At 43.0% G+C, this 12,993-nt stretch overlaps 1 protein-coding gene across 7 annotated transcripts in view; it reads left to right on the top strand.

Moving 5' to 3' along the window:
* LOC111963489 (plasma membrane calcium-transporting ATPase 1) overlaps positions 1–12,993 on the top strand; it is a 160,006-nt gene that overhangs the window by 72,158 nt on the left and 74,855 nt on the right. For 5 of the 7 annotated variants that reach the window (XM_023986978.3, XM_023986985.2, XM_070443433.1 and 2 more), the window contains 5 exons: positions 6,101–6,298; positions 6,507–6,764; positions 7,233–7,358; positions 10,187–10,312; positions 12,352–12,387. In XM_023986978.3, coding sequence (XP_023842746.1) covers positions 6,101–6,298; positions 6,507–6,764; positions 7,233–7,358; positions 10,187–10,312; positions 12,352–12,387 — 744 coding nt within the window. The remainder of the gene's footprint in view (positions 1–6,100; positions 6,299–6,506; positions 6,765–7,232; positions 7,359–10,186; positions 10,313–12,351; positions 12,388–12,993) is intronic. The other 2 variants (XM_023987002.2, XM_023987012.1) reach the window with 1 other exon arrangement.

Genomic DNA, 12,993 nt, shown 5'->3' with positions numbered 1-12,993 from the left:
TGGTGATTGATATACGCCACTACCGCGTTGTTGTCTGATCTGACCAGGACATGCTTCCCTTCCATGCTTCTCTTGCAGGAACTGTTGGAGTGCCAGGCGAACTGCCCTGAGCTCCAGCACATTGATGTGCTTGCCACTCCATGGGGGGCTCCAGTGTCCGCTCGCTGTCATTCCTCTGAACACTGCCCCCCAACCCGCTAGCGAGACATCAGTGCACACTAGCTCACTGCGGTGGACTCTGTTCAGTATCACTCCCTCCAACAGGAAGGAGTGAGAGTGCCATTTCAACAGAGTCCTCACATGCATTTGTCACGATAGCCCGACAATGTCTGTGTCGTCTCTGGTGTAGATGGTGAGAGTTGATCAGATAGGAAGAGAGAACCTTTGTGTGAGTAGTGACATTAAGATAGCTTTATTTGAAACCACCGGTGTATTCATGCTTGTGTCATTAGCTTGCTGTGCCATTAACAGCTTGTTAAATGAATGTATTCATATTTTGGTTGTTGTTTTCCGTTCAAGATAGATCATTTAACCATGAAGGAGTTGCAATGCAGTTCTTTGCCTTATCAGTGGGCATGCATCTGGAAGGCTGTGTGAGTATAGTAGGCCTAAGCTTTCTGAAACTATCCAAACCGTATGCAAATGGTCTATTATAATCACGTAGTATTTATTATTGAACTGTGTGTTTATTTGACATGAATAGCTATTTCTATAGTTACTAGAAAGTCATGGAGAATCCTCAAACATATCCATTATATACGATGGGTATAATGTTTCCTATGAAATTTGATATGTTATTAAATCGTGTAAATATACCACTGTTGTTCAAATGACCGTTCAAGTCTGACAAATGTCCCATGGTAGACATTGTCGTGTCTTTACTATCCTTAAATGTGAAGACTGTAATTTGATCAAATCAATTCTCTGTGTAGTTATTGTTACGCAATTAAACTAATCGTGTAAACTTTAATTAACTAGGAAGTCAGAGCACCACGGGATTTTTGTTTTGTCCCTATTTCCCGAATCGACTCTTCAGATATTTTCATATCTTATCAATTAGTCTTCCATTCATGATTATTAATTGTTACCTTCTATCAGTCTCATCTGAAGGTCGTAAGATTCTTGGTTATCTGCAGGAACCCTAGCATTAATTATGAATCAGCAATATACAAATTGGCTTAATTATTTATTTACTAACTAACTAAATAATCACAGAAATACATAAAAACAAACAGTAGATATTTGTTACTAACAATTATGGAAAAGTCCCTAGTGGGCTAAGCCGATATGACAGCTTGGTAGACAAAGGGAAAGGGGTGGGACTGAGAGAGCGGGAAAGACAAATGGATTCATTACACAGTCTATAATTTTATTCATTGAAATGCTAATCCTTTGCCTATGAATGGCTGCTCATTCGAAAAGAAATTGCAATTTATATTTACGCCCGTATGTCGTTGTTGTCTTCTGTTGGAATCCTCGATCATCCTGTAGGCTTCATCAGAGTCTCTGATTAACTTTCATTGAAGTCACAAAGTCTTTCGTGGTTGTAGATGTTTAGAATGGATACTTCAGAGTACCATTCAGAAATGTTCTCATGGAATCGTTGCTTCGGCGGTTGTCGGTATTCTCGTCCTAGGTTTATGTAATTTCTAGCCGCAGTCTAGTAATTTGTGTCGTCTAGAATTTCTCACTCCTTCTGTAGTGAGTCGATAGTCTCAGAGTTTGACCATTTCCAGCCATGTAGCCAATGCTCCACGTGGGATGGTTTTCTAGTCTTATCGTTTGTAGGGGTCTTAACCATTCGTAACCACAGCTTGCTTAGTCTGACGTGAATTGGGTCACGGGGGCTTTATACTGGGGAAGAGAAGGGCGTGTTTCATCCCTCTCCAACCAATGTCTGTTCACATGGGCGTGGCCCCTGGATGAGCATCAATTACTTATGAAAACAATTCTCTCATTTAGAAGGCTAAAATGACATTTTATCTTTTCACAAATAGTTTCATATTTAAACATTTAAATTGCACAACAATTCCATTTTAATCTGATAACTAGAATGAATAGACTTTCCAAGATACAATGTATGTCGTCCTATCATCAGATATAATGTCCCAGACAACTGATCTGACATCATATTCTTTATGTACCAACGAACACTTTCAACTGGTTGGATTACAGAAATATTGTTCCATTCTCCAACCTTTTTATGTTACTGTATTGCAAAGTCTCTCTCTGTGGTAACAAAGGATTTATTGCAAAGTCCATTCTATAGAGTGGAGAGGGAGAGTTTCGGTATTCATGGGGGGGTCATAAACTGCTGAGGGGAAGAGAGAGAAAAGGTGTTTTCTGACCCTCACCCAAAGGGGCAAAGTCATGACGACATCTTATTCTAGCCCATCTTCTCTTTAGAGGACCTCAGCTGTCCACTTTCTAGGCTGAACAAGTAGCATCGACGGAGGAGGGCATGGAAAACAATCGCTGTCATCAAACCTAATGTTTGCTTCTTGTACAGTTCTAATATCTTCTACAATAACCGTAAATTGTGTATATTCCATTTATGACCATTGTATTATGCTACTAGATGTAAGTAATTTAGGTCTATAGTATGCGTAGTGACAGTCAAAAGGAGACTTCTACTTGGCAGACACATTTTGTCAACACCATGCTGATGTGTAGCCTTATCAGAAATGCATGTCAATTTGCAAAACCTACGAAGACATGGTTAGTAATTTGTCTTTGTTTAATAAAACGTAAACTGTTCTAACACACCGGTCACTAAATGAAACAATGTTGTTCCATAGTTGATTGACATCTAAGTTATGAGTGTGTGTTGCATTTCAAAAAATGAAATAGACAGTATGTAACAGAATCTTTAACTTTTTATCGAATCCTATCCGCTGTCTTGATTCATTTCAACTGTTCACTTTAGGGCTGTGGTATTTCTCAATCAATTATGCATAGGCTACTAAATTCTAAATGAGCCCCAAAGCATGAAGTAATGTTAGATGTTTACTTTATTATAGTAGACAACAGGATAGCAATGCTTTACATGACAGTTTGAACTCTGCTAAATAAAATCTTCAGATGCATTTTACAACGAAAATCCCATCTCTTTGCCTCAATGCTCCCTACCATACCTGCTCCATTCTATGTGAAATCATTAACATACAGTACCAGTCCAAAGTTTGGACACACCTACTCATTCAAGGGTTTTTATTTATGTGTACTATATTCTACATTGTAGAATAATAGTGAAGACATCAAAACTATGAAATAACACACATGGAGTCATGTAGTAACCAAAAACGTGTTAAACAAATCTAAATATATATTATATTTGAGTTTCTTCAAAGTAGCCACCCTTTGCCTTGATGGAAGCTTTGCACAAATAAAGAAAAACCCTTGACTGAGTAGGTGTGTCAACTTTTGACTGGTACTGTAAATGCAGAGAAGGTTCTCTGTTTGCTATCGGAGGTTGCTGTATCAAAACTATAGGCAGATTTCCATTGACCCAACTTTATTTGACAAAAGCAATGTCACAAAAAAAACTATGCGACATGTTTAATGGTAACGGCAACTGTCGGAGAAATGTTCTAAAGATCTGTTCGACAGGTGAATTTCTATTTTGCTGAACTTTCTTTATTGCGAAAAATCATAATGGGAACGATGTTTTTTGAACTCCCCATTTTTTTTAAATTCTAAATTCCTACTGCTTGCTAAATCTATTTTTAAACTATAAAAATAATGCTTCTTTGCAGGACAAGGGTTGTCTTGACTTTCAGGAATGCCTGAATTGCTTCATCTTGATTTTCTGGTTGGCTGGATGCAAGTTTCGTCATCAAATTATTTCAGATCTACAGGAATGCAAGTTTCGCCATGGCACGGACCGGTGGGATACATTGGCACATGAAAATTATTAGAATATGGCAAATATTACTCAATTAGTGCATTCTATCCATGCAGCTTTTGTGGTCTTCCTGAGACATGAAACAGTTAAGTGGGAGGGTATACAGACTGTCGACAATGTATTAATATGCAATTTGCCCGAATGGATAATGGAAAGACTTCAACCACTACATTTTTATTTGACACACGGTTTTTGCATAAAAGTATTTTTGGGTGGTGTGACGTCATTACGGCAAGCTGTTTTTAGCAACGTAACAGTCCCCCCCCCCTCACACTTTCCTCACCTTCTGCCTTTCTTCCCCACTGCCTCACCCACCCCCTGCCCCCCTCTCTCTCCCTCCATCCCTCCCTCCTCCGGTTGTCCAGCTGGCTCACAGTAGCGGGAAAGCAATATGATGGTGGTTTTAAGGGGCATCTGTCGTGGAGGGCTCTGACTCTGTATACTGTATTTTGCTTATCCAGCTCCTTCTCACATTTATCCGGTTAGCATAGCTAACTACAGTTCTGCATATCAGCATTCAATCTATTGTAATACATCAGCATGTTAGCTGTCTTTAGTTGTGGATCTACTCACCAGTCATGCACTACCATAACTAGCCATGTCAATACTAAATGTATTCTGAACGTATTGATCTTGTATAACTGTTAGTGTGCTGTACTCTCTATGTATCCTATACACCTCACCAGTTACACACTCCGGTTATCCATAGCTAGCCACATATCTCAGTATCGGATCTATTTGAATACACCTTGAACTACATGAGGGAGATTGATACAACAAGGACATAGTGTAAAGCTGCTGATTTGAAAGATTGGACGAAGCAGGGAGAGTGGTTAAATCCTGGACCAATGTGGGAATGACTAGAGCATAATTGATTCACTGTCTGATCCTGCTGACATTCAATCCCAGAGGACAGGAAACAGTCATGACAGCTACATCCCGAATGACACCCTATGGGCCCTGGTCAAAAGTAGTGCACTTCATAGGGAGTAGCTTGCCATTTTGGGAGCACCCAATGAGTTCAACACCCTTGTGATAATTTCAAACGCCTCATGGGTTCTCATTGACTGACCTCATTTTGTATTTTTTTTTATTGCAGTTTTCTAGGTTTATTTGCAACAATTATGAATCATAAGATTTCCATGAGGTGATATCTTACTCAGAATGTATGAAATATATTTTTGTCTTAATAGGACAATACCAGATGATCTAGCGGTTTGATTGATGAAAAAAATGTACAAAAGGGATATTATGTTTGTCGGACCGATGTGTGGTTTTGTCCAACTGAAATGCAAAGTCTTTGGCAGTGGTTGTCTAGCAGCTTGTGACAACAGCGGGAGGCTGACATGGGGTGTGGATGGGTGTGTTTGAACTGTCATCTCTACTTGGTTCTGTTTGGTATGGCAACAGCCATTGTTGTCATGTTTATCCTCAGATAAAGAAAGGGTGATGTAGACGTTTCACTACAAAAGTAATTTTAGACATTTGTACCGAGGCTTATACAGCAACCTATAGACAGTGGTTGGAAAAAGTACCCAATTGTCATACTTGAGTAAAAGTCAAGATGCCTTAATAGAAAATTACTCAAGTAAAAGTAAAATACTACTTGATTAAAATTCTAAAAGTATTTGGTTTTAAATATACTTAAGTATCAAAAGTATTAATAATTTCAAATTCCTTATATTAAGCAAACCAGATGGTAAAATTTTCTTTTTTCTTTTATTTACGGTTAGCCAGGGGCACACCTACACTCAGACATAATTTACAAACAATGCATTTGTGTTTAGTGAGTCACCCAGATAAGAGGCGGTAGAGATGACATGGGATGTTCTCTTAAGAGTGTGAATTGGACCATTTTCCTGTCCTGCTTAGCATTCAAAATGTAACGAGTACCTTTGGGTGTCAGGGAGAATGGATGGAGTAAAAAGTACATTATTTACTTTAGGAATGTAGTAAAGTAAAAGTTGAAAGTATTTTCACTTAGGTACTTTACACCACTTCCTATTGAATACCCTAAAGACTTCTAACCCTGACAGGTTGGAATATGTTTTCATACCTTTATAGTGAGTGTATATATTCAACATCTATTGTTTTGATCTCGTTATATGCATTTCTGTGATAACTGGTCACTCTATTAACTGTCTCTTCTCCTTCCTCCTCCTTTTCTTCCCTCTCCTCCTCCTCCCTTTCTCTCAGGTCTGTCTGGTAACCCAGTGGATCTGGAGAAGCGCCACGCGGCATTTGGGAAGAACTTCATCCCTCCTAAAAAACCTAAGTCCTTCCTGGCGCTGGTGTGGGAGGCCCTACAGGATGTTACTCTCATCATCCTGGAGATTGCTGCCGTAATCTCCCTGGGCCTGTCCTTCTACCACCCCCCTGGGGGAGATAGCGAGCGTGAGTAGTACACCCTAACCCGGGGCAGTTAGGACAGGTGGGAGAATGAAGAGTGTTTTTGGGAGTTTGTTAAAGTTTTGGTCCTGTATTATTCACTTGGTCATGTTTTGTTCCTGTTCTATTGACCTGGTCGGGTGTCGGTTCTGTTTCATTGACCTGGTGGTGTTTTGGTCTGTTATTAAACATGGTTGTGTTCTGGTTTACCCAGTGTGTGGTGAGACAGCGTCGGGAGTGGAGGATGAGGGGGAGGCGCAGGCGGGCTGGATCGAGGGCGCCGCCATCTTGTTCTCCGTGGCAATCGTTGTCTTGGTGACAGCATTTAATGACTGGAGCAAGGAGAAGCAGTTCCGCGGGCTGCAGAACCGCATCGAGCAGGAGCAGAAGTTCACCGTCATCCGCAAAGGCCAGGTCATCCAGATCCCCGTGTCCGAACTGGTGACGGGAGACATCGCCCAGATCAAATATGGTAAGACATGGTTAATTTAAAACGCATTAAAACATGGTTAAATTAAAACGCGGTAAAACATGGTTCAGATAAAACAAGGTAAGACATCACCCAGATCAAATATGGTGAGACAGGGTTCCGTTAAAACGCGGTGAAACAGGGTTCCGTTAAAACGCGGTGAGACAGGGTTCCGTTAAAACGCGGTGAGACAGGGTTCCGTTAAAACGCGGTGAGACAGGGTTCCGTTAAAACGCGGTGAGACAGGGTTCCGTTAAAACGCGGTGAAACAGGGTTCCGTTAACGCGGTGAGACAGGTTTCCTTTAAAACGCGGTGAGAGATATAGTTTGAATTCAACATTCTGTAATATTCCACAGACAGGATACAGTGAACCAATATAATGAGTTAACACATTGACCAAATGCACCAAGGTAGGGTATATGATGAGATGTTGTATATCGCAGTCATATAACTGTGTAACTGTTTCCTAGGTGACCTGCTGCCAGCTGATGGTATCCTGATCCAGGGCAACGACCTGAAGATCGATGAGAGCTCACTGACCGGCGAATCAGACCAAGTCAGGAAGTCACTGGAGAAGGACCCCATGCTGCTGTCCGGTGAGAGCGCCTGTTAATAATATCACTATTATCAGACATTTAATATCCCAGTCAAATCAAATTGTATTTGTCACATGCGCCGAATACAAAAGGTGTAGACCTTACAGTGAAACGCTTAGAAACAAGCCCTGAACCAATAATGCAGTTTTAAGAAAATACCCCAAAAAAGCAAGAGATAAGAATAACAAATGATTAAATAGCAGCAGGAAATAACTATAGCGGAGCTACATACAGGGGGTTCTGGTACAGAGTCAATGTGCGGAGGCACCGGTGTCGAGGTAATTGAGGTAATATGTATATGTAGGTAGAGTTGTCAAAGTGACTATGCATAGATAATAACAGAGTAGCAGCAGCATATAAGAGGAGGAGGGGGGGGGGGGCAATGCAAATAGTCTGGGTAGCCATTTGATTAGCTGTTCGGGAGTCTTATGGCTTGGGGGTAGAAGCTGTTTAGAAGCCTCTTGGACCAAGACATGGCACTCCGGTACTGCATGCCGTGCGGTAGCAGAGAGAACAGTTTATGACTAGGGTGCCTGGAGTTTTTGACAATTTTTAGGGCCTTCCTCTGACACCACCTGGTATTGAGGTCCTGGATGGCAGGAAGCTTGGCCCTTGTGATGTACTGGGCCGTACGCACTACCCTCTGTAGTGCCTTGTGGTCGGAGGCCGAGCACTTACTATATCAAGCATTGATGCAACCTGTTAGGATGCTCTCGATGGTGCAGCTGTAAAACCTTTTGAGGATCTGAGGACCCATGTCAAATCTTTTCAGTCCCCTGAGGGGGAATAGGTTTTGTCATGCCCTCTTCATGACTGTCTTGGTGTACCATGTTGGTAATGTGAACGCCAAGGAACTTGAAGCTCTCAACCTGCTCCACTACAGCCCCAACGATGAGAATAGGAGCATGCTCGGTCCTCCTTTTCCTGTAGTTCACAATTATCACCTTTGTCTTGATCACATTGAGGGAGAGGTTGTTGTTGTTGCACCACACGGTCAGGTCTCTGACCACCCTATAGGTTGTCTCATCGTTGTCAGTGATCAGGCCTACCACTGTTGTATCATCAGCACATTAAATGATAGTGTTGGAGTCGTGCCTGGCCGTGCAGTCATGAGTGAACAGGGAGTACGGGAGGGGACTGAGCACACACCCCTGAGGGGCCCCCCGTGTTGAGGATCAGCGTGGCAGATGTGTTGTAACCTACCCTTACCACCTGGGGGCGGCACGTCAGGAAGTCCAGGATCAAATTGCAGAGGGAGGTGTTTGGTCCTTAGCTTAGTGATGAGTTTTGACGGCACTATGGTGTTGAACGCTGAGCTGTAGTCAATGAATAGCATTCTCACGTAGGTGTTCCTTTTGTCCAGGTGTGAAAGGGCAGTGTGGAGTGCAATAGAGATTGCATCATCTGTGGATCTGTTGGTGCAGAATGCAAGTTGGAGTGGGTCTAGGGTTTCTGGGATAATGGTGTTGATGTGATCCATGACCAGCCCTTCAAAGCATTTCATGGCTACAGACGTGAGTGCTACGGGTCTGTAGTCATTTAATCAGGTTACCTTGGTGTTCTTGGGCACAGGTACTATGGTGGTCTGCTTGAAACATGTTGGTATTACAGACTCAGACAGGGAGAGGTTGAAAATGTCAGTGAAGACACTTGCCAGTGTGTCGCGCATGCTCGGGGTACACGTCCTGGTAATCCGTCTGCGGCCTTGTGAATGTTGACCTGTTTAAAGGTCTTACTCACATCGGCTGCGGAGAGCGTGATCACACTGTCGTCGGAACAACTGATGCTGTCATGCATGTTTCAGTGTTACTTGCCTCTATTTAGCTCGTCTGGTAGGCTTGTGTCACTGGGCAGCTCTTGGCTGTGCTTCCCTTTCTAGTCTGTAATAGTTCGCAAGCCCTGCAACATCCGACGAGCGTCGGAGCTGGTGTAGTATGATTCGATCTTGGTCCTGTATTGACACTTTGCTTGTTTGATGGATCGTCTGAGGGCATAGTGGGATTTCTTATAAGCTTCAGGGTTAGAGTCCCACTCCTTGAAAGTGGCAGCTCTACCCTTTAGATCAGTGCGAATGTTGCCTGTAATCCATGGCTTCTGGTCGGGGTAGAAATGTACAGTCACTGTGGGGACGACGTCCTCGATGCACTTATTGATAAAGCCAGTGACTGATGTAGTGTACTCCTCATTGCCATCGTAAGAATCCCGGGAACATATTCCAGTCAGGAACTTTGTCTTTAAAAAGGGTCATATGCAGTTGCTACATCCATTTTGCCCCTTTAAAGATAGAATCCGCAATTCAAACTATCAAAGCTTTCATCCCGCTTCTGTTTTTGTAAAAAGCTGTGGGATGGGCCTACTTTTTTTTTTACCACTCTCAAATTCATAGACAGAGCTATGGATGCAAGCACTGAGCATCCATGATATACCAATTTATAGTTTTAAGCATATTTTTATGCTATGCAAAGTGTGTTTACATTTACGTTGTTTACAAACATTGTTTTAGACCAATCTTATACTTTGTGTTCTGATGGGGTACGACAGTTGAAATAAGCCCATGAGGCATTTACGTATAAGTTATAGTCTTCAGGAATCAATGGGTATATATCACTCATTTATAAGTCCAAAACTTGGTGTAGCAACTAAGGATTCTAGCTTTAATGATAACATAAAGCGTGTGATGTAGTATATGGAGACTGAAAATGGAGGACACAATGGAGTAACATACAGTACAGTCATTCATACATACAGTATACTGTAGCACAGTCATGACCTTTCTGTTTATGTACTAGTATTCTCTCTCTTTCTCTTTCCTTCCCTCCCTCCTCCAGGCACCCATGTGATGGAGGGATCAGGCAGAATGGTGGTGTCTGCGGTGGGTCTCAACTCCCAGACTGGAATCATCTTCACTCTGCTGGGGGCGGGAGACAGCGACGAGGAAAAGAAGATCAAGAAAGGTGAGAGATAAACAGGGAACAATTGGCAAACGCATGGTCACAGTTCACAGAGAGTCAGTGACTTGCTTTTTACAAGCGGTCTCCTTTCTTTGTTTCTTTCTGCCGAGCTCTCTCGGTCTTTCTACGCGAGTTCTCTGTTTGCTGGATCCCTGAGGTAAGATTCTGGTGGGAGGTTGAGTAACCATACTGTCTGTTGAACTCGAGAATGTTGTGAAGAAGAATGGGACGGCCATGATAGACACTGTACTATGGAGGCCAGAGGTTCCATTCTGAATGCTCAGTTTCATTGACTTCGCTGTCCTATCCTTATTTTGTCGAATCCTTGGTGTTAGATTTCACATCCAAGCCAATGCCCTTTCCAGACCACTCCTTCCCCGAAGTGGTTCTGTTCATGGGTGGTCATTTTATGTCCATACCACAGACTTACTGTCAGAGAAAAAAAGAAGAAGACTTTCATTCTCCACTCCTTCATCCTTCCCTCCCTTTCGTATCTGTTCTAACTACACTGGAACGCCATTGTCAGAACCCTGTACTTAACCTACTAGATCTATGACGTCACAGGCGCTGAAGTGAGAAGCGCTAAAGCGGTGACACCGCTGTATGTGTTCAACGTCCGTCATGCATCTACCTCTCGAAGGACTTGATGTGGTGAAGCTCGTGGATAGATATGATCACGTTAAACAACAGAGGCCTCCCAATACATTTGATCTGTGTATCTATCAATATGGTCTGTAATAAGCGCGTGTGCCGTACTAACACTCTGCTACGTCTCCTTTTCTGTTTGGTAAGAGTTTTTTGCTCAGATTTCAGTTCTTCAGGCTTTCATTCTAAAGGGGCTGAATGTGCCTGCTCGGAGGAGGGAGCTGCAAGGCGACAACTCATTCCAATTGGCATCTCATGTCATCACAGAATTAGACTGTGATTTCAATTGTTCACGAAATCGCAGAGCGCCACCATCATGATCTTAATGTTATGGGTTTATAAGAAAGTAGATCAGAGCAAGTACAGGCTAGATACACACACACACACTGGCTGCAACACAGGCACACACACACACTGGCTGCAACACAGGCACACACACTAGATGTTGAAATGGCTGTCTTCCTCTGAGACAGGTGTGTACAGCGAGAATGGAAACAGAAAGAGGGCTGTGTCACCTCCACACACAAACTCACCTCCCATGCGTTCACTCATGCACACACACTTCCCCTTCATGCTCGCACACACACCACACACCACAACACACACACACACACACACACACACACACACACACACACACACACACCCACACACAACACACACAACACACACACCCACCACACACACACACACCACACACACATAGCACACACACACACACGACAAAGACATGTCAAACACGTATATCAAACACGTATACACACACACACACACACACAAAGACAGTCAAACACACACACACACACAGACACCTCTGCCAGAGACACATACTGATACAGTTACTCATAGAGTAGGTAACCCTAACCCTAACTTATCTCCACATACACCCCCTTTCAGGGCTACACACATCTTGAACTGACACATACCCCCCCCCCCCATTCTTCACCACCACTCTCAGGCAGAAGGAGAAAAACCTGCGGCAGTGCAGCCTCTTCGTCTGTCTGACATCAATCTGAAATGACTGCTTCCCTGAATGTCAAGACAGGGGCATGAGTGAATGGACGGGATGTGTGTGTGCGTATGTCTGTGTGCGTGTATGTGCATGTGTTTTTATAAACTTACTGCCGTTAGTCACACATGTATTGATCGAAACAGACAAGAGCCCAGTGTAACCAGTCATCAGTAACCGACCTGCTGTCTATGGGTGGATGCTCTATTTTATACTCTCCAGCCTTAAACCAACTAGTGCTCTCTCTCCTCTGATGGCCCCTTCCAGCCCCCAACACACGTGAATTTCTATTGTTTTGATCTTCTGTTCTGTTTGGCTTTATGATTTTTTAATTTCCTTTTTAAGCCATGTTGTCAGCATTCCGCACTCTCTCTCTCTGTCTGAACAGGTAAAAAACAAGGACCCCCCGAAAATCGCAACAAAGGTAACCCCTCCATCCCTCCCTCCCCCCTCCATTCAGCAGCAGTCTGGGAGTCTCGTGTCCGTCTCACTCTGTCTCTCTCACTCTCGCTTCCCTCCACCTGCTGAAAAGGGGAGGTTCTTCTCGTCTCGCTTTACCTGTGGAAGGATGCAACTCTCACCTGCCACTGGCACACAGAGAGAAGTGGGGTAGGCCGTCAATGCCACCGTAGCAGACCCAATCAATCACTAAGCTAGCTAGGGTTAGCATTCAGCATTACCGTTATTGACTACAGTTATATCATTCGGATCTATTTAACTCCAGTAGATGTTTAACCCTTATAGAGCTAAATGGGTTTAGCTTTATCTCGCTCACAGAGCTGCAAACGGGTTAGTTCTAGAAGTTTCACCATCCTCACATGCTATGTTGAGATTAAAAAGATACATTCCACATATATTTTCATCTCAACAAGACTGACCTGGTTAAATAAAGGTTTAATTAAAATTTTAAAAAAATTAAATGTGTGCGTGTGTCAGATGTGGAGAGGTCAGATACATTCAAAAAAGGACCCAGGTGTTGAAGCTCTTCCAGCTTTCCTGGCCTGGACGGGTCCACCCTCCCACCCTCCAT

Source organism: Salvelinus sp. IW2-2015, linkage group LG1 (assembly GCF_002910315.2).
Source record: "Salvelinus sp. IW2-2015 linkage group LG1, ASM291031v2, whole genome shotgun sequence".
Classification (NCBI taxonomy): domain Eukaryota; kingdom Metazoa; phylum Chordata; class Actinopteri; order Salmoniformes; family Salmonidae; genus Salvelinus; species Salvelinus sp. IW2-2015.
Note: the sequence above shows the minus strand (reverse complement) of the source record. Positions and strands in the feature narration are given on the sequence as shown.